Source organism: Phodopus roborovskii, unplaced genomic scaffold (assembly GCF_943737965.1).
Source record: "Phodopus roborovskii unplaced genomic scaffold, PHOROB, whole genome shotgun sequence".
Classification (NCBI taxonomy): Eukaryota; Metazoa; Chordata; class Mammalia; order Rodentia; family Cricetidae; genus Phodopus; species Phodopus roborovskii.
The window spans coordinates 98209-124706 of NW_026125146.1; the positions used below are offsets into that span (position 1 = coordinate 98209).

The 26498-nt window shown below is 39.4% G+C and overlaps 1 protein-coding gene across 1 annotated transcript in view; it reads right to left on the minus strand.

Annotated features, from left to right (window-relative positions):
- LOC127226156 (partitioning defective 3 homolog B-like) overlaps nucleotides 1–2948 on the minus strand; it is a 93992-nt gene extending 91044 nt beyond the window's left edge. The window contains exons 1-4 of the mRNA XM_051190062.1: nucleotides 2944–2948; nucleotides 1919–1984; nucleotides 978–1037; nucleotides 801–908 (exon numbers count right to left, since the gene is read on the minus strand). Of these exons, the coding sequence (XP_051046019.1) occupies nucleotides 801–908; nucleotides 978–1037; nucleotides 1919–1984; nucleotides 2944–2948 (239 nt within the window). The remainder of the gene's footprint in view (nucleotides 1–800; nucleotides 909–977; nucleotides 1038–1918; nucleotides 1985–2943) is intronic.
- Between the last annotated feature and the right edge of the window lie 23550 nt (nucleotides 2949–26498).

Below are 26498 nucleotides of genomic sequence, written 5' to 3' on the forward strand. Positions count from 1 at the left end.
ACTTCCCCCTGAGAAATCACAGACAAATATGTATGATTAGATCCAGCTCTGCCTCACCTTAGTCTTTCTCTGAGCTTTATTTTGTTAGGAAGACAAAGAATTTGCAGGAGCCATGTGAATATTCAATTGCATGTTTTAAAGTCAGATATTTAAGCTTCCACTTGGGAGAAATGCCAGCATTAACATCAAAGATGTGTGAAGGACCTATTGTCCAAACTGAACACGATGTTCTTCAAATATGAGCATTCGGCCCTCACAAACTGCCATTATCGCCAAATATGAAATGGGCCCTTTAACAGATGGGAAGCATACTTTTCAGCTTGCTGATAGCCTAATAAAAGACAGTAGCTTTTGAAAAATGGAGAACAGGAGGACATGTACTTCTCAAATTACATGACCCAAATGGAGTTAGCAGAATATAATTAAGAAAGGCATACAGCAGACTGTCAAAAATGAGGAACAGACTAGGGGAACTTGAAAGTTCTACACATCAATATCAAAATGACCTTTGGATAGGGGAGGGGGATAAACATTCTTTAAGCTATGGTAAAAAATGCACTGATAGAGTCAGAACCGGGAGTCACATAGAATGGGCTACGGGTACCGATAAAAGGCAAACACAACTGGTTTCTTCTTATAAATACGATAAAGATTCTCGGGGAAGGTGCGCCACTTTGTCAAGAAGGTGCAGCCCTCTGCCATGCTTCAGAAAGGAAAATCACTTCTGTTGACTGCTGGGAGCCACTGACTTTCGCACAGATTCTGTGGTCCACAAAGGGAGGGCTTTGACATCTGCTCACCTTTCCCGCTCCTCTCTCATTCTTTCGAGCTCTTCTCCTAGGTTCCCGGGCTTCTGGGCACCTTTCTGCTCCAGCTTTCCACCCTTATCATCTTTCTTCTTTCCGAATCTAGAAGGGAAGAACAGTGTTCATAACTCACGCATTTTTTTTTTTTGGCCAAAGTAAGATACGTATTACCTGAGCTCATTCAACTGTATTCTCAATAGCACGAGAACGGTAGCATGAAACCGAAGTGAACTAAGGTAACAAAAGCAGGAAAATAACACAGTTTCTCAAGTATTCTTTTTTTCTGTCCCCTCTTTCCTTGTTTGCATTCACATATTGTCTATTTAGCACAGCATTATGCCATTAAGGGTGAATAATTCTGGCTATTAATTCAATGAAGAATTAAAACACAAAATGATTACCATTCATATGTAACTAAAAACTGAACAATTTCTAATAAGACTCTCCAGAACTTCAGTCCATTGCCATTTTAAGGTAAAATACATCAGATTATGTTACTACAGGCAACAAGGGATCTTATTGAATACTCAGTTAAATGCTCTCCTTTTATCAGCGGAAACTCAAAAGCTCTGGGGGAAATGGCGGTGTGTGTGTGTGTGTTTCTGAGCATTGACACACACATCCCGCTGGTTCTGTTCAGGCCTGGGATTAGAACTCATCTATACTGCATGCTATTCTCTTTCTCTCGGGTCACATTCACTCTACAATATAGCCCCCTGGTGGGGAATGTCCTTCTGTATGCTGTGAATGTTTCTCTTATTGGTTGATGAATAAAGCTGTTTCAGCCAATGAACAGGCAGGATGTAGCCAGGCAGGAAGTATAGATGGAGCTACAGACTAGGAGAAAGTGGGGAAGAGGAGTGCAGAGAGTGATTTAGAAGGGAGACACCATGTAGCTGCCGAGGAAGCCAGAGGTCTGGGCATCACTGGTAAGACAAGACCATATGGAGATATAAAGATAATATAAGTGGGTTAATAATTAAGAAAGAGCTAGCCAAATAAGAAATCTGAGCCATTGGCCAAACACTTTATAATTTATATGAGCCTCTGTGTGTTTATTTGGGACTGAAAGGTGGCAGGACTGGGCTGGACAGAAACTTCTGTCCACAAACCGTCCGCAGCCCCCAGTTCCCAAGTTGCTCCGGTTCACATGCTTAACACGTCTATCACATCTGTAGCTATATGTACACAGCATTAAGTGTGTTACGTTTCGAGAACATAGATTTCCTCAGCATGTGTAAGGAAATGAAACCCATCCATATGAAATGAAAGAAGACTGTGGCTGAACTATAACTAGGACCTGTCCTAAGTGTGACAGTCAACATGAATGAAATGATCAAAGGAATGTCCTTCCATGAATGCATATTCTTCAGTGTAGGCAGATTATCCTTAAATCTTTTTACTTTTAAATATTTATTCTTTTTTATTTTTAATTAAATAGAAATTTTTTTTTCTTTTTGGTGTTTTGAGACAGGGTTTCTCTGTAACTTTGGAGCCTGTCTTAGAACTTACTCTTAAACCAGGCTGGCCTCAAACTCATAGAAATTTGCCTATCTCTGCCTCCCAAGTGCTAAGATTAAAGGCATGAGACACAAATGCCTGGCGAATAGCAAATTTTAAATATTTGGTGGCTCCAATATATTTTCTGTCTGTCTGCTTGTCCACCTGTCTATCCATTCATCCATGTACCCAACCGCCCATCCATCCATCCATCCATCCATCCATCCATCCATCCATCCATCCATCCATTTATGAGCTGGGAGTTCTTAAAAATCAGCTGTGTTTAAGCTCACTCTCTCCCTTCCATTGTGACAGAAATAAGAGTCTCTTTATGTGAAGATGTGACATAAAATTTGAAGGTGGTCTTATATTCTCCCCAACTAGAATCACATTTTTTTTAAATCACAAAATGAGCTCATGTTTCCTTTGGAATTCCTCTTTGGGTTGTGTTTCAGTCAAGGAAGAAGTTGCTAACAAATGGTAACTCTGAGCATTACTCCCAGGAGGCTCATGGCTCAGCTAAGCTTGCTGTTAGCATGGTGCAGAACCACTAAAACACCTCCCAATCTTGACTCTTCTCCCCACTTTTGAACTTACAATTACAGTTAACAAGCCTTTTTTTTTTTCACAAACTCACCTCATTTGCCTGTATCTACTATTACAATATTTTGCTATATTCAGTCTTTCCTGGGACATTGGTCAACTGTCAGCCTCAGTTTCATTAATCAGTTCTAAGGTCCTATGTATATACATACATACATACATACAAACTTATCCCTCTGACACCTTCCAGCCCTACTGCTCAGTTTCATGCTTTATTCTTTTTTTTTTTTTTATAACTCATTGATACTAATTTGTGCTGTTCATATACTCCTAGGTATGTGGCCATCCAATGGAGAGTGGTCAACCAACCAGGAGCCACAATCTTAAAGAAAACTGTCTCTCCCCTAGAAACCATCAAGTGTCCATAGGTTCAGGTCCTCAGGGGTAGGTGCTCACAAACCCCTTTTCCCTTCATACTAGAATAGTAATTGTCTTGATCATTTTTAGGCAACCACAGCTGCTGTGAGTTCATGAGCTCAGTGGTCCTGTCATGATGGGAAGATGCTATCTCACTCCAGTCCTTCCCAACCTGTGGCTCTTAAAATCTTTTGGCCCCTTCTTCCATGATGTCCCTTGAGCCTTTTGAAGGAGGTGTCAAATAGATATCCCATTTGTGGCTCAGCACTCCAACGACTTATTCTCTGTACATCCTCCCTCCTTCTTTCTACTCTGTCTTCACTTCTGAATCAATTCCTGTTCACAACCTCATGTCATTTATAGAAGCAGCTAGGAAACCAAGAAAAAAAAAAGGCAGACAAAAAAATCTAAGAACATCAACTTTCAAATATAATTCAGATTTGTTGATATAGTCAAGACCTCACTATAACCTATAGAGCAGGAGATATCTAAATAGGATTTCCATGAATAGATTCTGCAGCTTTCTAGGCTGTACTCAGAAGAAGCTTAGGGGGTCATTCTTATCCTAAATGTATTCACAGGAGAAGTTAACACCGTCATACATCACTTATATAAAAAAAAACACTTCTCCCAAGATGCCATTGAATATAATAACATTTGGGTGGAAAATGCAAAACATTAGAGAGTCATGGTGGAAATGGTGCCTTGGAAAGTTGATGTGAGCAGAGTTTTGCCAAAACTATAAGCTTGCTCCCTTCCACCCATGTCCTGAATTTTATTAAAAATTTGGAGGTTTCAGATTTTTCTGAGATAAAAGCAGCCTTGTATTTGAAGGGTAAAACTAACTTAGTTCATGTTTACCTTCATGATTCTCGCCACACTCCAAGCATAGCCTTCCTTTGGTATCTAAACTATTTCACTTGAGCTGCAGTTCAAAAGTAGCTTGCTTGGCTTCCACCGCAACCAAATATGTTTGACTGTTAGTTTTAACTTCTGCAAAGTATTTTCTTTTTTATCAAGAACTGCTATCAAATCATCCAGTTCCACAACTATTATAAATATTTCATTTCAAAGTCCAATAAGAAAGGCAGAAATAGCTGCAAAAATTTCCATGCTAGAGTGAAGGCTACAGATGACATTGTTTCAAAGAGTCTGGGGGTGGCTTGGTAACAAAATTAGGATAAAATGATCATGAAAAGGTTTTCACCTTGTTAAAGTGAAGAAACCCAACCCCTCAGAGGTGGCTTTGTACTTTATCTATGATCACACTGATTTCTTTTTCCCATCTTTGCAGTCAGATGACTTTGTCTTCAGTGCCAGAGGGAACAGCAGGGTTTGAGCAGCAGGGAGAAAAGCATCAATTTGCTACTTCCTTTCCATAGCACCCCTCTGGGAAGTCATTTTACAGCATCCTTGCTTACCCAAGACACAGGAAGGAGAGTTTGGGATGTTCCTCTCTCCATTAACTATTTTTCTGAGTAAAGTCACGAAGCCCTTAGGTAGCCATGATCACTGCTTTGCATGCTAGAAGTTCAGGACAGCCCTTGCATTCCAAGCTCCTCTATTTGTTGCCTTAGAAATGTGAGAGTTGGTGATTCTGGGCTAGGTGCCTTAAGGAAATTGCTCATAGGTTAGCCTGGATTTATATAAAAGACACTTTGCTGAGAAATTCTGAGCACACATATGGTTTCAATCCTTAACATTTTATTTTACATGTACCTAGGTAGTCTGTTTAAAGAATCCCATGATGGATCTTTTTGTAAAGTGGAAAAATCACCTTTCAACATATTCTTTGTGCAAATTTACATTTTCATGAATAGGTTTGCTTCAAACACCTGACCTTGTCCATTTCTATAGAGGTTGCATTGAACAGCTTTGTGGGAAACTTCTGTCCTTTCTTCTTTCCCCTCCCTCTTTCTCTTTTTCTTCCTTCTCCCTTTTCTACTTCCTTCATTTCATGTATCCCTTTAAGAAGAATGTATTAGGCACCTCCTGTGTGTCAGACATTATTATAAACATTTAATACAGGTTCAAAACAGGGTGAGATACAGAACTATCCACTAACCACATGGAGCTTACATTCTCAGAGAGAAGACTGTCGTCAGCAAGCAAACAACCCCAGAACTAAGTCTGAACAACTGTTTCATCTAAAGGTTTTACAGGGGAAGGGAGGCAGAGGAAAGAATATGAAAAAACAAATAAAGGAAGAATATCAGAAAAGGGTGTTTGCCAAAGTATCTGAGATGAATGCCGTGGAGAGAGCATGGTCAACAGATGGGAATGCTATTTAGCCGTCCAATGAGGTGGAGACTGACAAGTGTTCCCAGCCTGGGCAATGTACAGTGGAAAGTAGCAAGCACAAGCCAGGTGGGCAAGATCACCAGAGTAAGGCAGCAGATTATAGCCTTGAGAGCTTGTCTAGAGATGTTAAGATGCTGAGATAGTAGGGTGGGAGCTTAGGGTGTTGAGGAAGGAGTTTTCAATTGGCTTTATACCAGGGAAACTTGGCTTGCCTATAAGGAAAATTGCAAAACAAAACAAAACATACACACACACACACACACACACACACACACACACAGAGAGAGAGAGAGAGAGAGAGAGAGAGAGAGAGAGAGAGAGAGGGAGAGGAAGAGCAAGTTGGAGATGGAGGAGGCAAGAGAGTAGATTTTTTTCTTTGCTTTTCCTTTCTTTTTTACTATGTACAAAATGTGATATCATACCTCCAAGTACAATCATTTTCTTGTGCCACTTCTCCCACCATCCTTCCTACAATATTCCACTATTCAAAGAAAAACTCTCCACTCAAGAATTTCCCTGCTCCATTCTCTCTTTCTCCCAGTTGGTGGTGACCCTCTTACATTCTGTTTCTATGAACATGACTCAATTTTAGGTACTGCATAGAATCAAGATCATATTATAATTATTCCTGTGTGTGTGTGTGTGTCTTATTTCTGTTAGCATATGTTCCTCAAGGCTCATCTGGGTATGAGCAGGAATGCAGGAATGTCCCCACTGTAAAAATGCCAAATAGGCTGGTGAGATGGCTCAGCTGGTAAAGTTCTTGCCAGGAAGTTTGACAACTGAAATTCAATCCCTGGAACTCAAATGACTCCCATAATTTGTCCTCTGACTTACACATATGTGGATGCCACAAACTTACACCTATAAACAAATAAATAAATGTAATAAAAGTACTTAAAAGTAAATGAAAGTCAAATAATATTCACATGCCATGTTTGAGTCATTCACTCAACTGTCAATGGCTGTTTGGGCATGCCCACATTTCTTTTCTGTTTGTGTACAATGGTGTTGTGAGCATCGGTGCAGGAGAATTAAAGTTCTAGATGAGGGGAGACAATACAGCTGCCCTGGAGAGATGAGGCTCAGGAGGGAAAGGAGCCTCAAAGAGCAGTACTTGGAGAAGAAATTGATCTGATCAGAACAGGCAGGCAGCGGTGTACATCGACAATTTATCAGTTAATATGACATAATATCATGAGACAGATTCTTGGTGAAGTTTAAATAATGAAAGGTAAACAAAAGAGGGGAAAACCTCATTGAAAACACCAGGACTAGACCTAACTAATGCTGCTATTTTGCCTGGTAGAGAACCTCCAAAAATGCATATGGCAAAGTTGAATGTGGTAATACTGCAACCACACAGCCACTCATCTATTCGTGAATGAGCACTCATTAAACATCATAACCAGGAGAGTCCGAACTTTAATATGGTGACATGATGCTGTCAGTGGTTTGGGCCTCAATCATACCTATTCTGGTCTGTATGTGGTTCTACTGTGCAAAGGGAGTGAACCTACCATACAATATCAACTGTGAGGTATACAGCTACCCTTTCTCAATACAACCAACTCAACAATCCTAAGTAACTTGTTTCCTGTAGGGTGAGGATTTTAATATGATTTTTAAACTATAGTTTTCTTTGTTTCTAGCTCTTTGCTCATGTCTTGTAGATAATAGATTTTCAAACTCTTCCCAGGCTCTGGGCACCCTGAGGAATGGATTATGCTCACAGTGGGTGTGGCTCTAGTCCTGCTATTTTCCATGTTTCTGCTCTCATTTAATTCATGTGTTAATTCTGCCAAGTCCTGACTGTAGTTTTTCTCCTGGATCTCATTGTGTAGTTTATGCCATTACTGTCTTTGACTCCACTGAGCATCCAATCCATGTTGGCTTTACTAACTGATGCCTTATGAAGGGGCTGGGAATGTTAGGCAAGAACAATGTTCAGACACTCTCATTCCAAATCAGATGAAATTATGAATCTGAAGGGGAGCCAGAAGGTATCCATCTCACCCGCTGCAATCAAAACATATCTATGGGCACCAATGATGCCTTAGGAAAGGTTACAGATGCTGGGCATCCATTATATTAAAATTAGAAACTCATGGATCAATCTCAGATGCTAAAAAACACAAACTTCATGGTCATTACATTTTATGAATTTGGATAATGGCTCCTCTACTCCATAACTAGCTGTTTTACAAACTACACATCATATTTCCTCATCATTTTATAAATTATACAGTTTGAAAAAGCTCAAGCTAAAGATGGGGGCAGAGAAGTTCATAAGCCTTTGACTATTATTTCCATAGTCTATTCTGAAATCCACCAATAAAAGGTTTCTGTTGTCTGATTTATTCCAAAATGGGCTCTAAATTAGCATATGCATATGCTGATGAAAACTCTCAAGTATTATAATCTCAAAGGGTTTTGTGCTCTTCAGCTATTGCTTCTCTTGAAAATTTATGTCACAAAGGTCTTAGCTCATTTAGCTCACATAGTTCCCATTGTACTGGAGAGTTAATGAATCTGATAAAAATTCAGTGAAAATTGACCAATTAGTCCCCCATCCCTATTGTTTTGGCTACCTATGAGGCATTACCTACTTTTATGTTAATATTATGGAAAGAATAATGATCAGATTCATTCTTTTGTTTGTTACAAGACAATCTTGATTAAAAAGAAAATATTGGATTTTTTTTTGTTTTGTTTTAAATTTGGCTTTCCATGGATACCACTGTGATGGTGTTCTGGACTGGACATAGTTTGTCCCACAAAGATGTAGATGCTGAAACTCAGTTTCTACTGACAAGACTCAGTGTTGAGTCTTGAAGGGCCCTTTTCAGAGGTGGTGTGCCTAGTGCAAGGTAATTAGGTCATTGGAATACCATCTCAAAGACAGAACAGACTAGTGTCCTTTTAAGAGTCTAGGTTACTTCTCTTGTGACTTGATTAGGTCTCATGAGAGTAAAATGAGTCTTATGGGACTGAACAAGTTATTTTGAGAATACATTGGCATAGAGAAGGGTCCATTTATTCTCTCTCCTCACAATCACACACTTCCCATTTCTCCCTCCCATTGACATGCCTTTGGTTCTCTAAAACCATAATCTAACTCTAAAACCATAATCTAAACACACTTTATTTCTTTAGAAATTATGTAGCCTTGGGTATTTTGTTATAGCAGTGAAAGACATTCTAAGGTATATTACTAATTCCTTTGACACTTAAGGAGGAAGGTAAAATACTATTAATCCCAGAATGCTTTTCAGAGCATAAAGGTTGTGATTAGGGTCTACACATCCAGTTTATGGCATGCAAAAAGAGGTAGGGGGTTAGTTTTTTAGGATGTATACACAAGTAAAAGCTAACTGAGTTGATACTTTAATAGCTAAGTTAAAAATCTTCTTTGGGTTGGAAAGCTGGCTCAGTTGACAAAGGGCTTGTCATTAAAGAACAAGGACCTGAGTTTGAATCCCCAAAACCTACACGGACAGCCAGGTAGCATGCCTATAATCTCAACACTGGGGGAGAAGAGGCAGGAGGATCCCTGGGAGGCACACTTGCATGTGCACATGCATACTCAAGCACGTGCGTACACACACTCACATGTACACTCAAATCTCTCTTATTAATCTTAAAATAGTTAGGCAGTTGGACTCTTGAAATTAAAATGTTCATTCTGGAGATATTGTGTAGACATTCCTGTCAGGTAAGTTTAGGTTTCTAAGAGGCTGACAAGTTGTGTTAAAACAACAAAGGTTTTTAATCCCATGAATATGTTTACTTCCACCCTTAAGGCTATATCCCACCCTCAACCTTAAGCATCCACTTTTTCCTGAGGCATCTTTCATTTCTGGGGTGTGATTGTTGAATGGGGGTGAGAGAAAGGGAGATCTTCAGAGCAATCTTTCATTCCAGAGCATTCAGATCCCAAATATGTTGTTGTTTATTTTTAGGCTTAAAAATCAGGGAGGTCTTTGACCACCTTAGGATTGCTGCCTAAGTGGATCAGACAGCTGCCAGGGCAGGCTCAGGCCATGCTTTAGCTAAATTCAGCTGCTGGGAACCCTTGAGCTTTTGCTTTCCCCAGTTTGAGGAGCTAGACAGGGCAATGGGTTTGAAAACACCAAATCATTAAAGAAAATCCTAAAGGGTTCAGGAAGCAAAGCAAACACATACCACCAATAACCAGCATTCCTGAAAACAAACACAACCGGAGCCCAGGGAAGGCTGATTCCTAGGAACCAGTGAAGGGATTCCTCAACCACAAGACAGTAGTTATTTGTCCTGGTCATTTTTGTAACAAATGCAAACTGGACTCAGATGCTATTAACTTAGCACTTGGAGGTTAAATAAAACAGGGGAAAAAGATTTGTGAGGAGGTCAGAAATTAAAATTAAATGAAAAATAAGTATGAGCTAGTGAGCAAGAAAGATAAAAATACTAATACGGTCTGATTTTCAGATTCACAGGGGGACTCTACAAAGCTTATTAGCTGTCCCTGCCACCCTGGGTTGAAGCTCTTCTCCCTCTCTGTTTCCAGAAGAAAAAGCTCTTCAGGAGTGCACTGAGCTTTGATTAATTGCTCTCACACGCTCTCACTAGTTTTAAGACATGGTAGGCGGGAACCTCAGTGACTCAGACTTAACACTTAGGATTTCTGGGAAATATATTTAATGTTAAAGAAATGCATTAAAGAAATAGATCTTTATTTGCATTTTAATGTCCTCTTAATAGTTATAAAGGCCTTTCTTTTTATTAACTGTTTACTTATTTGAAAGTGGTGGCCCGTATGTATATCTTCTTTATTTTCATCTTCATTTTAAACTGGCTCTCTGGGCTTCTCTGAAGACTGAGTGAGTAAGTAGACACAGCCTGCCATGTGGCAGGAAGTCAGATGTCAATCAACAATCAATATTCTCTTTTCATGTGTGCAACTATGTTCTTTCTTCCTTCTTCCTTCCATTTTCTCTACTTCCGTTGGCAAGCCCAAAACTCAGGAAGGAAAGCCTGTTTTCAGAGCAAATTCTACCTGACTCTTCATCTTTCTCTGTCAGCTGCAATTGGGTCCCCATCCAGGACAGACTTCCCAGGCCCAGCCTGTTTCAGTCAGTGCACTCTGACCACAGGTTCATCCTGCAGACGGAGAGGACAATGAAATTGCCAGGCACAGGCCTGTGGGGTCAGCTCAACTCAGCCAAATGCATGAGTGAGCAGGGAAAACCTAACTCTTGTCAAAAAACCCGAACTCTGGGAGGACTATATAGAAAAGTGTATGGAAGCTGGAGGCTTTAGCCATAAACATTACATCAAATGTAAATATAATCAAAGCCCAATAGCAGGAACTAACATGCATATAATTTTCCCATGATCCCTTATCAGGGAGAACAATGACAATGACTACTTTAGGAGTAAAGACAAATTGACAATTTGAAAATAGTGACTCATGTGAGTGAAGATTGAGTGAAGAACCATTTTAAAGGGGATCCTGAATGTTCTCCCTCCCTCTTCAGATGCTAAGAGAAGCAAGATAGGTTTTCTTTGGCATTCATATGCACTGAACAGGAATAAATGATAGAGCTCCAGATCCAGGCTAATGGGAGCAAAACTTGTCTATAACTCTGATTAAACAAACAAACAAACAAACAAACAAAAAACCAGATCACTTTGATGCCAAAATTAGCATATTTTCTCTAGCATATGGAATTAATTAGTTGAGTGACAAAGAATTAGTCCATGTAGGATGAAAGCTGAAATCATACTTATCTGAGGTTTAAAATTAAGAACACACAGTGTTAACTGTAGTTTGTTCATCTAATGTTCTGTATGGTCTAAACCTTCTGCATGTTGCATACAGGGATTTTCATACTCCTCTTCCTTTTAGTATATAAAACTTTTCTTGAAAAGACAATGAGAACATTTCAGATTACCTTCCCCATCCTGAAGGTGGGAAATTTTTCCTTTGTGCCATTAAAAAAAATCTAAAATTATGTGGGGGGTTTTTTTTTGTCTCACATTTATTGTATAAATACAAAAGAAGCTAAGTAATTAATGCATGATAGAGCTGGTGAGAGTCTCAGACAATGGGAAAGAGTGATTATACTGGTTTCTAATAAGAGAGACTAAGTTTGAAACTTTCCTTAAAAGGTGAAAGCTCTCCTTAGCTTTGGTTTAATTTTTCTTTCTGAGAAGGAAAGGTGATTTTGATTATGGTAGAATTATTGAGGCTATTTTCTGAGAAATTGCCAGTCACTAGAACTCATATTTGGTGCTTTGATGGAGGCCATACCATTTTGCTGATCAAAACAAGCTTGTGTGGATATATTTATCCTTAATGAGACTGGATGGAGAACATGTTCATGGAGGAAGTGTGAAGATGAGGAAGGTTATTGCGGATATGAACCTCCATATATGAATTAGGGCACTATTTTGACCAGTGTTCACACATGAGCTATTTAAGAAACAGGGCTGGTCTTTCATGTTTCTGTTGTTTCCCCTCAACAAAAACATGAGGAATAGAGGGGTACTTTCTTTTGCCTGGTCCTCAGGGGATGCAACAAGTAAAAGTAAAGTAGTTAAATAGAATTTCTACTCTTATCCTAAATAATGCATGAATAGTGAAAGGTGGGGTCAGGCTATCAGGGAAGATCATACCTATACCCTATATCCTTGCTTTATATCCTTTAATAATAATAATAAAAGAATCAAGGCTCCTCCAAACTCAACCCATCATAAAGCTTCCAGTGGCAACAATATCCCCAGAATCCACAATTTACCACCCAACTTAATTTAGGCATTAAAGCAAACTTGTTACAAGCTACCATGTGTATAGCCTCAACAATACCAAAAAAATGAAATAGCTATTTACCTCACAAAAGCAACGACTACCTGAATCCCATGGTGCAGTAGGGACACCGAGTCCCTAAAAGTTTGAATTCAAGGTGACCAGTGCTTCCATGTTCTCCAAATACTCCCTTTTCAGAAACAGTAGGTAAAATTATAGCATGAATTTAAAACCAAGGGCACCATTAAAGATGATTACTGTGAGAGAGATCATCTATAGAAATACCTCACAAACCTATTTCACACATATACTTTGGTTTCTGATTTTGGCAATTACTATCCTTTTAAACTTAGGTTTCAAATATGTATGTATGACATGAGATAGATACTGTGTTTGTCTAGCTTGTCTTTGTCTTTAGATTTTTACACTGTCCTTATCAAAATACCAAATTAAAACTGTCTGTACTCTCTTACAGGGGAGGGATTTTTTTTTTAAAAAAGGAGTAATTTTTAAAAAGCCCTAGCAGTTTATAAAGCAAGGGATTATGATTTCAAAATTTTTATGTCAGTTTTAAAGTTAACTAATATCCATTCTTATGTTTTATAAGTCTTTTATCATTCTTTTTTATTTTTAAGTTTAATGTTATTTTATTCGGATGACTGTTTCAGCTGCATGTATGTTTGTGGACCACTTGCAACCATCCCACAGAGGCCAGAAGATGATATCAGAGCCCCGGAACTAGAGTTACAGGTAGTTGTGAAACACCACTATGGTTCTGGGAATCAAATCCAGATCTCGGGAAGAATAGCAGGTGCCCTTAACCACTGAGCCATTTCTCTGGCTCCTTTCCACTTACAGACACTCCATCTCCATGCCTTATTTACTCTGTAGGCTTAGAGATTTTGGTGTCTATGAGTAAGATATGAAGAGCGAATGAACATTCCAAATAGATGCCTACTATTGTTGGCATTCTCCAGATCTGGGGCTGAAGGAGTGTGACCCAGAATGGCAACGACTAAAGGCCCATCAAGAGATCAATAATGTTTCCCTTTGTCCAGAGGGGCCAGGACAATAATTTCCCATAGGAATAGATTTCCTATGGGATTCAGTTTCTGTAAGAATGGATATAATTCTTCTCTCCACCTGTGTATCATCACTAAAGAATCTATACCAGGGGCTGGACAACAATGACAACTGCATTTCTGACTAAGTTTTGCAATCACCAGTACTTCACAGAGAATCGCAAATAATGCACAATCACAAAGGCATGCTTTCGCCTGGAAATGCTTTAGTGGCTTAGCCCAGTGATGATTTACAATTTGGCCAACAGAATCATAGATTGATTTATAGTCTGTCCCAAGCATCAGGCTTCTATTTGCTTGTCCACTAGACTGTGAAACTACTATTCTGCTTTGTAAGTGTGTTTTCTTGTCCCTCCCCTTCCTGTAGCAATGGCTAATTTTTCCCTTCTTCAATACCACAGATGAATAATTCCTGCAGAATCCTGATGTTGTCCTGCAGTACAAAATGACTACCTGTGTGCTCAGGAAGAGACAACAGAAAGGAGTGGTAGAAATGGCGTGCATTTGTAATGAAATGCCCAGTCCAATAATTAATTAAGTCAACCAGAGGTCCGAGCCTAGAGTGAAACATCCCTAATGGGTTACAGCACATTTTTTAAAAAACACTTAAATTCTTTACCTCTGAATTTTTTTATCACTTAAATTCTTTACCGCTGGGGTTATTTTTAAAATATCAAATCTTTATGCAATCTTATCATACAAATAAATGACAGTAACTATGCCTTTTTGCCCACCTATATGTTTATGCAGGTGGCAGAGTACTTTAGACTCTGTTAGCCTATACGTCTAAATGGCTCTTGATGGCCAGTGAAAACATTGGCATGGTCACTCAGATGAGGTTTGGAATGACAACTGTCAAGCTGAGCATCTGCAACCTGTGTTATTTAGCTTTGGATTTAATGCTTCTGGTTTCCCCATGTTTGTAGTCTTTCTAAACTTCACCACCTAATATTGAAGCGAGTTCCAATAGCTAATCTTTTTCACAAACATTAGTCACATTTGATTCCGTAGGAGCCCACGGTATTTGTGTTTTTCATTTTGGAAGGTTATTTGGAAAGTCGAGCCAATATATTTTTTTCAAGTGTGACTAAGCTGGTGTCATTCATTTTACACCGATCCTACCTCTGTCTAGGACCTGTCCTACTGAGCTCTGGATGTTTGTTAATCCAGTCAATCCAGTGATGGAAGAGTCAGTTTGGATAAAAGAACAATAAATCCCACCATTATCTCAGTTCTGTAAAAGTAAGATTTGAGTGTATTAGTGAAAAAGGAACAGAGAAAGAACCAGCAATATGTACAATTTGGCAGTGGAATTCTGAGCAAACGTGTCTCATCTAAATTTATCAGGTTAACATGAGAAGAGGTGGCTCCAATGGCTCACAGTTAAGAAGCCCAAATCAGGAGATGCATGAACAATAATAACTTCAAAGGAATAGCCAATCTATCTCAAACAATGACTACTTTATAAGAAGGTAAAACCTTTAAGGTATTTCATGAGCAATTCAAAATATAAAATGTTACTAAGAACTCAGCATGCAACATAAAATGTATGGCTTACTTACTTATGCAATATGTATTGGATCTATATTGGGTTTCTGTGTAAAATATATCTATTATATTTATTTTATGTAGGCACCAATGTGAGTGTTTTGCCTGCATGTTCATGGCGGGTGCCTGTCAAGTCCAGACGAGGGTGTCCGATCTGCTGGAACTGGCATTACCGTGTATGTTCTAAGAACCAAACTGAGGTCCTCTGCAAGAGCAGCCAGGGCTCTTAAGTACTGAGCTATTTCTCCCTCAGAAATAAATTTTTTAGCAGATGCTTTTGAAATCATGTTTATTTAATTATCTGCCTCAGTGAAAATATTCCACTTGAAAATTTAAGAATAAAAGATTTGTGCACATACACCCACAAAAAAATGTTTTTAGTGGTTCAAAATTTTGTGGAGTTATAAAAAAATCTTTCACAGCTACAGGGATCTTTGATAGTATATTTATCTAATCCCTCTGAAAGCCCAGAGAGTGTAGAAACCCACCTAAGGGCAGGCACACAGATATTTGGGACCAAACAAAGACTTGAATTCCCTGATTCAGCCCAACAGCCTTTCTCTTAGCTTTGTTTCACAATTGTTTGTACATATGCCATCAATTATTAAACTGAAATTCTAAATCCTTGAAAAAGAACACTTTTCCACACACACACACACACACACACACACACACACACAAAAAAAAAAAAAAAAACCAATTTTTTTTTTTTTTTTTGAAGCTTCAACTGTGCAGACATAGATTTAGTTATAATGACAAAGTCCAATTTAGTGCCTACTGGGCCAGCTATAGCATGGTAACTAATGGGAGAGCCTGATAACTTTCCATTATCTTAAGCTCTCCTTTGACTGACATCTCACCCGTGTCTGTAGGCAGACTCTTATTATATGCCATCTGATCAGATCAGGTCGCCAAGAAACAATCCCTCGATTATTCAGCTTAACCGGGTAGAACACTGCGGTAATGGGGTCAAGGTCATGGGTTGACTCCCTCGTGTGGACCAGTTAACTTGGACTGACTCCATAACCACAGCCTCTATTCCCAGACACAGACAGTTTTATAAATGCATGCCAGTGGTCAAAAGGGCACTCGCCAAGAATATGCGGGCTAAGCAGCATAAATACATCATTTACCCCAGAAAACCACCTCAATGCCAGCTTTGTTGAATACATGTGGGCTAACAGTAACATTTTCACAGGTGAAAGACAAGAAAACCAGGATATCAGTACAGATTTGATGATATGGAGAACTGAAAATCTAGAGTTCTAGAAGAACTTTTAAGAAAATATGTGAGTGTGGTAGAAATTCAAGCAAGATTTTTTTGAGATTCACATGAGCCAGTTATTTCCACTAGCCTCAAAAATGTGGGGAAAAATTAAAGTTAGCAAAACTTATCTACTCTTGTTAGAATGTTTCAATTTTTAACTTCATTCAGATTTTCTTTGAAAATAATAGTCTGTGGCCCACATGTAAATGATGTGTGACCCAAATTCAGTCTGTAGGATCCTAGTTTGCACACATTGTGCATCTAAGTATCAATGTATCAACATGTGTGCATTTTAATTAATCTACTTATCTGAAGTATAATTCTCAGAATTCGTGAACAAATATTTACTTGTTTACACCATAGCTAGGAAACAGGGGTATCAGAATCACTACACACTGAAGAAGGACATACAGCTTCCATGGTACCCATGATATGAAAAAGCAGAAATTTACATTGCTGCAATTGTTGGGTACTTTTTAGATGAGGCAGAATCTCACCATGATTCCAAAGCTCAGCCCAAGTACACATTTTAAAAAATCCAATCACATAGATTACCAGTTTTCCCCCAGAAAGCCCTCCATAGAAATTTAGAAGTCAGCTGAGCTGATAGTCAATTCTGTATAATGCAGTTTTGTAGTTTAGACTTAAAGCCCTGAAATAAAATATTTTGCCATGATTTCATACTTCATAGTGAACTTTCAAAATCAACCAAATTCATGGTCCACTAGATCACCAAAAGAGATGGCAAAAGATTCATTTTTCAAGAGTCTCTAGAGATGTAGGGAAAGATTCATAATGCAGTATGAAAACTAACAGGCAAAAATATTGCACACCCCCATTAGCATATAGGCAATTTATCAGACGATTATCTGATAGATGACAAAGCTTTATGGATTCCTGCAAGGTAATTAAGTTAGTTACCAAACAACACAAGAGAATAAGATTTTTTTGTTGTTGTTGAGTCAATAGACTAAAAAAAGTCCAAACACCAAACAAAAAATATTTTGTTCAAGAAATATTTATATATTATATATAATATATTATATGCTTTTTATTATATAAAAGGTTCTGCAATAAGAGCTGGAAGAAAGATGAGGCACAAAATTTTCTTTTTAAAACAATTTTAGTGTAGTGGAGCCTTCTGCAATCTGACAGAAGAGTCCTAGGGGTGCAAGAATCAGGAGAGGAGGGCTTCCGAGTTACAGTGTCGGTATTCCAGCGCCTTCAGCTGCTCTTGCCATTCTAGGGCTCCATTCTGTTAGGTTTACATTTTGAAGTTGTACTGAAATGCTCATTTACTCTCCCAGGAAGCATGCCTAGATTAGGACTTTCTGGTACAGTGGTTCTTAACCTTCCTCGTGCTGCAGCCCAACCATAAAATTATTTTTGTCATAATTTCATAACTGTAATCATGCTACTGCTGTGAATCATAATGTAAATATCTGTGGTTTTTGATGGTCTTAGGCGACCCATGTGAAAGGGCTGTTTGACCCCCAAAGGGGTTGGGACTCACAGGTTGAGAACCATTGTTCATAGTAGATTCTCCAGAGACTATCCATAGTGCCTGTCCATGAATGGAAACTACCAATGCCTGCTTTAATACAATAAAGAGTCTGCCACTGCCACAGATTAATCTTGGATTTGTGGTAAAGCACTTCTAGACAGAAGGGAACAGATCTGGGGGGCTAATATTTCTCAGTGGGGACATATTAGGTATATTTTAGGCAGACATTCAGAACTAAGTAAGTAAGTTTGTCACTGAGGTGAGAAATTCACTATGCTAAAGAATGATAAAAAGTACTTTAAAGTCAGAAACGGAGTCTCAAGAAGGAATCCAACACATGCCAATCCAGTGCCAAGGTCATATATAAAGACTCAGTCTTTTTTACTGGTTTGCAATCAATTCTCAGCGAGTCAGGATTTTTCATCTACCATGTAGATTATACACAGCCAATGCTTCCCCCTTTTCTCTGTCTTTCTGTTTTTATAGTCACCTGAGGACTCATTAGTGCTGCTACCAGAGGATGAGTAAAGGGAGGAAAAGGGATATAAAACTTAAAAGGAGTCGATTTTGTTACCTTTAAGTACTTGGGGAAAGAAGAAGTTGCTATCATAAAGCTTGTGGATTATGCAAAGACTTCAATTATTCATAGTCCTTCTGCCAATCTTAGCACAGATAATTAAGAGATGACAGCAATCCTCCTTGGAATGCTCAAAGGACTGATGCTTGCTGCAGATACCCATAGTAAATAAGATGAAGTGAGGTATATGCTGTGCTGAGGAAGTCCCAAATTCAGAGTCCCAACTAGCAATCAGACATGCATCAATCTAGTGGACAGTCTCATGAAAATAAACATGAGAGGCATGGGCAAGGTCAGAGCATGTGATAAGGGATGAACCAAATGCCCACACAGAGGAATGCTACTCATAAACAACACAGAAGAAGCTTGGATGACTGTGTCTGGTGAAAGCCAGACCCCTTGACCATCCATTTAGGATACACCAGGCCAGATGAAAGGATGGAAATGCTTGCCAGATGCAAGGATATTGGGGTTATGGAAATGTCTGTGGTATGACTGTAGATACCCAGCTGTCTAAACTCCTGGATCTGTGTACAACCAAGAGTACTCTGCCATGTATCAAAAAATAATCAACAAGGTGTGTTTGTGAAGGGAGCAAATAGGAATACAACTATAATTAAATGCCAAAAGATCTATCTAAAACATTGGAAAACAGTGCTCTGAATGGACACTATAGGGCTAAAGGCAACAGAATTTTACATAAATACTGTTCCCTGATTAGTTCAAGAATATGGCCTGGAAATTGTAAAAAAAAAAACTTTAGGAATATGTTGACACTGAATAAATCAAGAAAAAAAATATATATTATTCCCTGTGACATATTTTATATTATGTATATGATTATATATTATATAATATATAATATATTATATATTACATTATATATAATACATATTATAAGCTTCCCACTGCCTGAGGAAGAAGGTCAAATAAGAGAAGAGGGAAAGGCAGAATACATATTATGGTGTTTGACTGGAGTCAGTAGTATCAGCATAGACTAATGGTAGAGTCAGAAGTGAATATGGGCGTGCGTGGACAAGTTAGTATCTAACAATATCTATGTTATCTTTGTCTCTAAGTACTATCTGCGGGGTGAGCTATAGCCAACAGTACCCAGACAATATAATCCTAGAACCAAGATCTTTATTTCTGTGGTTTTAAAAAAACAATTAAGTCATCTTTGGGGGGGGGAGATTATTCTTGGGCTGTACTTGTGAAAAGCAAAATTAATCTGCATCATCATGGAACCAAAAGGAAAAGTTTCGCAGCAAAGGTGGAAGAGGTTGAAGAGTTCCAGCAGTTGTCCTGAAGGAACCTTAGCAGTCAAAACTAATAATTTGAGCAACAACATAAATGAGGGTAAGACTGGATCATAATTTAGGATCATCTACCAGGCCATCTCAATACAAATTGCTGAATGGACAAATGAGTGAGCAGAGAAAGAAAGGCTCTACCCTCGAGAAGAATGGCAATGGTTGACAGGTAAGGGTGCTGAAACGGAGATTCACACTGGGTATCCCAGTAACAAATCTGCTGACTGGAACCACTGCTGAACGCTAAGGTAGACTGGTCAAAGTGTGAGGGAAAATACCTGAACACCCCAGACCCCAAATCTCCCTGATCATAAGGAAGAATAATGCTACCACAGTAAAGGAAATTGTCAGAAACCATTAGTGAAATAATTATGGTTGGTAACAACCAGTTGCAATACATGTTAACACCAGTGTGCCTCCATACCAAGAATTGGGCCATTGCTTTTGCAGAATTCTGCCCCCCAAAATGGATAAACTCATTCCAATTATGAAAATCACTAGATAAACACAAGTTGAAATATGCTCCACAAAACAAGGAGTCACCTCTCTTCAAAGTGCCAAGGTCATGAAAGATCAGAAAGGACCAAGAACCTAGCACAGGTGACAAGAGCAAGGCAATGCATTAGAGACCCTGGTGAAATCTTAGTATATTTATGTCATAGATTTGCTGGTAGCATCGTAGTATCTTGTGTTAGTTTCTTAGTTTGGGTCTTTGCTCCACAATGATCATATGTTTATGAGAAGTGGAGGAAAGAGATGTGGTGATATATTGTTTATGATTTAATAAAGTCATTGGAGATCAAAATGCAAAGCCAGCCACAGCTACAGAACCAGACAGTGGTGGTACCACCTTTAATCCCAGGACTCCAGAGACAAGGCAGATGGATCTCTGTGAGTTCAAGGCCACCCAGGTTTACATTAGAATGAATCAGTCTAAAAGAGAAACAGAGCACACGCAAAAGAGATCTCAGCACTTGGGACCACACCTTTAATCCAAGTCCAGAGTGGTATATAGGGTAGGAATAGAGCATTCAGTATTCAGTCTCAGAGATTTATTCTCCAGCCACACTAAGGACAGGACAGCCCTTTTAGTCTGAGGTACAGGTAAGAACTAGTGGACAGATGCTTTGCTTCTCTGATCTTCAGCCTGAAGCTTGAACCCCCAATATCTGTTTCTGGCCTTTTATTAATCATGTTACAAAGAGAGAAGGGAAATAGGCTATTCACGTTAAGGCTAGGTGCAAACGTAGATTAAAAATTAAAACAAAAAAGGTGACACATAATTAGGGACAGCTGAGGAAATCCATAGTCATTTTAATTCTGCTTTGTATATCTATAGTTGCCTACCTCCCACTTGTCCTTCCTTACCCATTTACTACAGATCTTCCCAAAGAGCAGAAAGCACTGTCTGTTCATTTGAGAGGCTATCAGAAATGGGTCTGTTTTAGCCTACTGCCTTGCCATATACATGACTCCCCCTTGACCCCTTTTAGATGGATTTAAAGGGAAAGGAAGCGCATCCAAGCAAAAGCAATGAGGACTGGAATGCTGACACTAATTCTAGGCGGTAGGAGGAACATAAGAGTACAGAGAAATGGTGAAGGACGGAAAAGGGTAAGATGAAAGAAGGCAAAATCGGAGCTAGCCATGAGTCGTTGCACAGTGTCCCCCTTGCTTCAGACTCAGTGACACTGGCGCTCAGAACACAGCCCCATCAAGGGAAATCTCTACTTCAGGCCATCTGTAATTAGTAGATCTATTTTACATAACTAGATTTTGACTAGTAAGGATTGAAGAAGGCGAAGCTTAACAGAAGTTGTCATTTTGAAAATTTAATTTCGAGGTTTCTGTATATACTATACCACAGGCGAATGCGCATCCATACATAATTTTTAAATAAGAGGATTGAAGTAGGTTGGCATTTTCCTCTAATATCTGCTAAGTTATATCATCATAGGGTTCCGGGATGTTGCCATTTTTTAAATGTTAATTATTGGGATCAAACCAATGTTGTTAAGAGATGTAGTGTAATATTGAAGTCATAGTGGGTTAATTATAAAATAACAATATAAAACAATTGTTGTTATCTTCTCTTTGCCATATGCCTGTTAAAATCAAACTCCATTACCCCAAAAAAAAAAAATCAAGAATAACGTTAGGCTTTTCCATCACTACAGAGCTGTGGTTCTTTTTGAATTCCAACCCCTCAGACTGAGCAATGCATGCATAGATCTCACTTAATGTTTTTCAAATGCTCAGGTTCACCGGAGGCCAAGCTTATGAAGCCGAGGGAGGGCCTGTGTGCCTGTCAATACAATGCTAAATCGCAGCCATGTGTTTGAGTGTGTCTAACATTTTTGGGGTGGCAGGGATTTGAAGCAAAAACAGGGGCAGTCTGGTGGATTTGTAGTGAACTTGCTGAATTATGGAGCCTTCGAGAACAACCATTGCTTGTATGCTTCAAATTCATTATAATTTTTCAATCAGAGTCTATGAGAATCAGCACTTGGCCCTTTCACACTCCCTTCCTTAGCCCCCTGCTTCCCCCTTTTCTTCCTCAGTAGTATTTCTGTAGCATCTGTTTCAAAACCTGGAAGACATCCCATGGCAATGTAGCACTGGTGCCCGCAGTATGGAGCCTTCTTTGGTGAAACAACAACTAGTGAGATCTTCCCCCTTCACCTTTCTACCTCTGGGCTCTTCAGGGAGATGACAGACTCCTAGTGGCCACGCATCCAGTCAGTTTAAATCTCTCTCTCTCTCTCTCTCTCTCTCTCTCTCTCTCTGTCTGTCTGTCTCTCTCTCACTTACTTTTATTAATTTTTAAAACAATCTTTTCTCATTTACATACCAATCCCAGTTCCCACTCCCTCCTTCCCCTCCTCCTGCTCTCCCCACCTCCCCTACATCCCACCTCTCATCCACTCCTCAGAGAGGGTAAGGCTTCCCATGGGAAGTCAACCAATTCTGGCACATCACTTTGGGTGAACCAATCTCTACCAACCCCATATAGGCTGAACAAGGTATCCCTCCAAGAGACCGGGCTCCCACAAAGCCAGTTCAGAGAAAGGATAAATCTGGGCCCTACTGCTAGTGGCCCCACAGACTACCCAAGCTACCCAACTGCCACCCACATCCAGGAGGCCTAGTTTGGTCCAATGCAGGTTCTCCTGTTGTCAGTCTGGAGTCAGTGAGCTCCCACTAGCTCCAGGTCAGCTATTTCTGTGGGTATCATGAGGTTTGAACTAGGATCCTAGGACCAAAGGCTTATACTGGCAGAGGATATACTTGGAGGACGCGGAGGGTCTACTTGGCGGAGGGATACAATTTCTAAACTTCCTGCTTTGGAGTATTCCGAAATCTGCTGTAATTCTAAAGTGTAGGTGTCTCTTCCTCCCTAGTACCTGGCACATCCTGGGGGATTTCGATATCTGCCCATAATTATAGAAATTTTCAGTGGAGTACTAGGGTGGTGAATTCAGGGAAGACATAGTTTAACTCCAAAATTAGATTACAATATAATTGCCAGATTTAATACCAAACTGAATCAAGAGACCTAAATATGGACTCATCATGTCATTTGCTGAAAGTACAAAGCTCCACTGAGCAGCTCACTGTCAGTAGGTTATGGCTCTCTCTGGCTCCCTGGGCTTCTCCAGTCAGATTTATCTGAGACCTCTTTCACATGGATACAGGCCCCGGAGAATCCTTTTCCAATCTTTATGACTCTTTTCCTACCCCTGCTACTTCTCACTTCTGGAGTCTTCTTCCTCTGACCCACATCCTAACAATTGCTATTCTCCCCCAGGGATTTTTCTACTACTGTACAGGCTCCTTGACCAAAAAGTTCACAGAAAATGACTTGCCAGGCGGTGTTGGCCCCAGTGCTCGGATGCAAAAACAGGATAATCTCAGTGGGTTCAAGGCCAACCTGCTCTACAGAGCGAGTTCCAGGGCAGCCAGGGCTATACAAAGAAACCTAAGCTAAAAAAACAAACTGGAATCTAAAGGCGCAAACAAAAGACTCTGAGACCTGTAGACTTTCAATTAGAATTCCCAAAGTCAAGTGTTGAATAGAATTGTTCACACTAACGCCTCAGGGGAAACAGGTCCCCTTTACTATAAACACATAGCCCCTGGACTGGCCACTACATGCTCTCTAAATTACTAAAACGGTTCCCTCTCCTCTTTCAAAAACACCTTTAAACTACTTTGTAACTAAACTTGGTTTTTCTGTATCCTAATAAAACGAGAACTGTGCTTTTTCCTGTTATGGGGGTGGGGGGGGGGGGAGAGGTTAGGAGGAGAAATCATTAGTGCAACACTGTTGGTGGACATGGTAGTATTGGTGCCTGAAGGTTTTTCCGACATTTTTCTAGTGTAGTTTTCTGTTTAAAGAGGTTGTTTCCCAGTATGATTAAAAAAAGCAAAAGCAAAAACAAACAAACAAACAAAAAAAAAAAAAAAAAAAAAAAAAAAGGAGGGGGGGGGAGGGAGCAAAGCCCCCAAACTACTCTACTACTCTGCATGTTGGTAGAAATTTTCCTGTCCTCTGTGGTACCTATAGTCCAGGAATTTTCTGGAGTCCTAGGGCCTCTTCTCCTCTTTTCCAAGATTTTACCTCTGTCTTATTCTTTTTGCTGCCTTGGGATTGCTCGGGGTGATTTTCTTATCCATGCTTTCATGTATGTTTTCCTGATTTGCAAATTGCCAGTTTTAGGCCTTTTTCAAAATGTATGCCCATAGCTGTGGCTGTTACTACTGGATCCCCCACCCTCTTCTGAACCTCATCACTTTGGGTGCCAACCCTATGAAAGCTGAAGGGATGTCCAATCACTTGCCTCTTCTGTTTGCTCAGCTCTTAGGAACTTTTCTACCCATTACTTAGTGGGGTGAGGCTCTGCTGGGGCTGTGGTCTCTGCCTGCTTTTGATCTGCAGCTGTCTCCGATTATCTGGTGGCCTTCTACATTACTCACTTCTCCAAACATGGTTTCTCATCTTGAAGTGGAGATAATTATAGAAAAACGTATCAAAGGGCTATGGAAAGTTAAATGAGATAATAGATGGTAACGTGCCAGGAAAAGAGCCCAAACCCACAGAGAGTATTCCAGGAGTGGTTATTCCAAATGTCTGGTTTCATTTTGTGACTTTCCTAACTCTCCTTTTACTGGGGTCACCAGCGACTTCTGTCCTCCACACTTTCCAGCTGACTCACCAAGTTCCAAACACATAGCAAGTTATATAATCAATATCCCAAATTACAAACTTGAGAATTCTCTTTCTCTCTCAGGTTACTCCATTACCAGGGCCTACACCTCCTCCTCTGGCTTCCTATTGCTTTTGGGAAAAAGTGGCTGCCCCTGAGTCTTGGCCTCTGAGGCTCCTCCTGAAGTGGCCCCCAATGCAGTTCTTGAATCTTACTTCCAGATACACTCCTAAGACATGAGTGAATAGACTACCCTTTTCTAAATTATCTGTGCTCTTTATGTTTTGTTTGCCCCACTTTGCCAGAGTGTGTTATGGAAATACTTTCAATACATGTGTAAGGTTCCATGTGGGCAAGACAGCTTTCTCGAGTCATAGTTACCAATGGTGATGCTGTCCAGCATGGAAAGCCAACATGGAGCTTTCTGTGTGGCTGTGTGAACATATCTCCAATGATATATTGGGGTTTACCTATGCCAACATTGACTGCTCATGCTTGTACAGGTCATTAAAATTTTTTAACATTGAACTTATCGCATAAATAAAATTATCTGATTATTAAAAATTGTTAATCATCATGTTCCATCACCACTTTATGCTCAAAGCATAGTGGTCTGTGTAGCCTTGGAAAAACTGGAAGGCATTCCATTCTAGCCTTTCTGCATTCTTCTTTTTGTTACAACCTTAATCTGTTTTTCTCCACAGGCTGTCATAATGGAAGTAATTAATAACATTCTATTGCCTCCACTTGGGAATATTATACAGCCCTTAAAAATAATGTAGGTAAAGACTGTTACGTCAAAAATTGGCTGTGTTATCATCATATTTCACATTGAATCAGAAAATAGGATATGTGTGAAACTAGTAATGCTGAGGAATATAATTAAATTGAAGTGCCTTATAGTTATGGGATTATGGAGAATAGGCCATCTTTCTCTTTCTCACCTTTCAGTCTTGTAATATGGCTATATTAATTTAAAAATATCTATAGTGTGTTAGGAAATATACACCAAGTCAATAACAAAAATATTTGGAAAGAGAAGATACTATAGAGGAGCTCCATTCTTTCCTTTCCCCTCCACATCTCTAATCTCTTACTTTTAAATTCACCCATATTCAAATTTTGTCTTAAAAAATTAAAGAACTGAGATATGAAGTCATTTTATGAAAGAAGGATTCCCAATAATCATAAACAAAAACCCAAGACCATTAAGCATCATGCAAATGCAAATGGCAATCACACCAGAGAGATACCACTTCACATGCTACAACTTAGGATGGTTTCACAGTGATCCAAAAGTAAGACAAGGCTTTGCTTCTCATGGATGTGAAAGGGAATGGAACCTTAGTACATGCTGGTGGGAAGGTCAAAAGGCAGAATCTGTCTACCCATTTGCTTAGTGAATTCAAGTGCTGTCATGCATAAAAAAATTTATATGCTGCTCTATATTTGTAGACCATGCTGAGGGTGTAAGTCAATGGCAGAGCTCCTGCTTACCATCCAGGAGGCCCTGGCTGCATTTCCTAGAGCTAGAACAAGCAAAACAAAAAATTTAGAACTCTGTAACTTCACCAATGTTTCCCAAATAATTTGATGTCAAACATATTAAAACAAACATATTCATTTTTCTCTTAAAGCCTAGC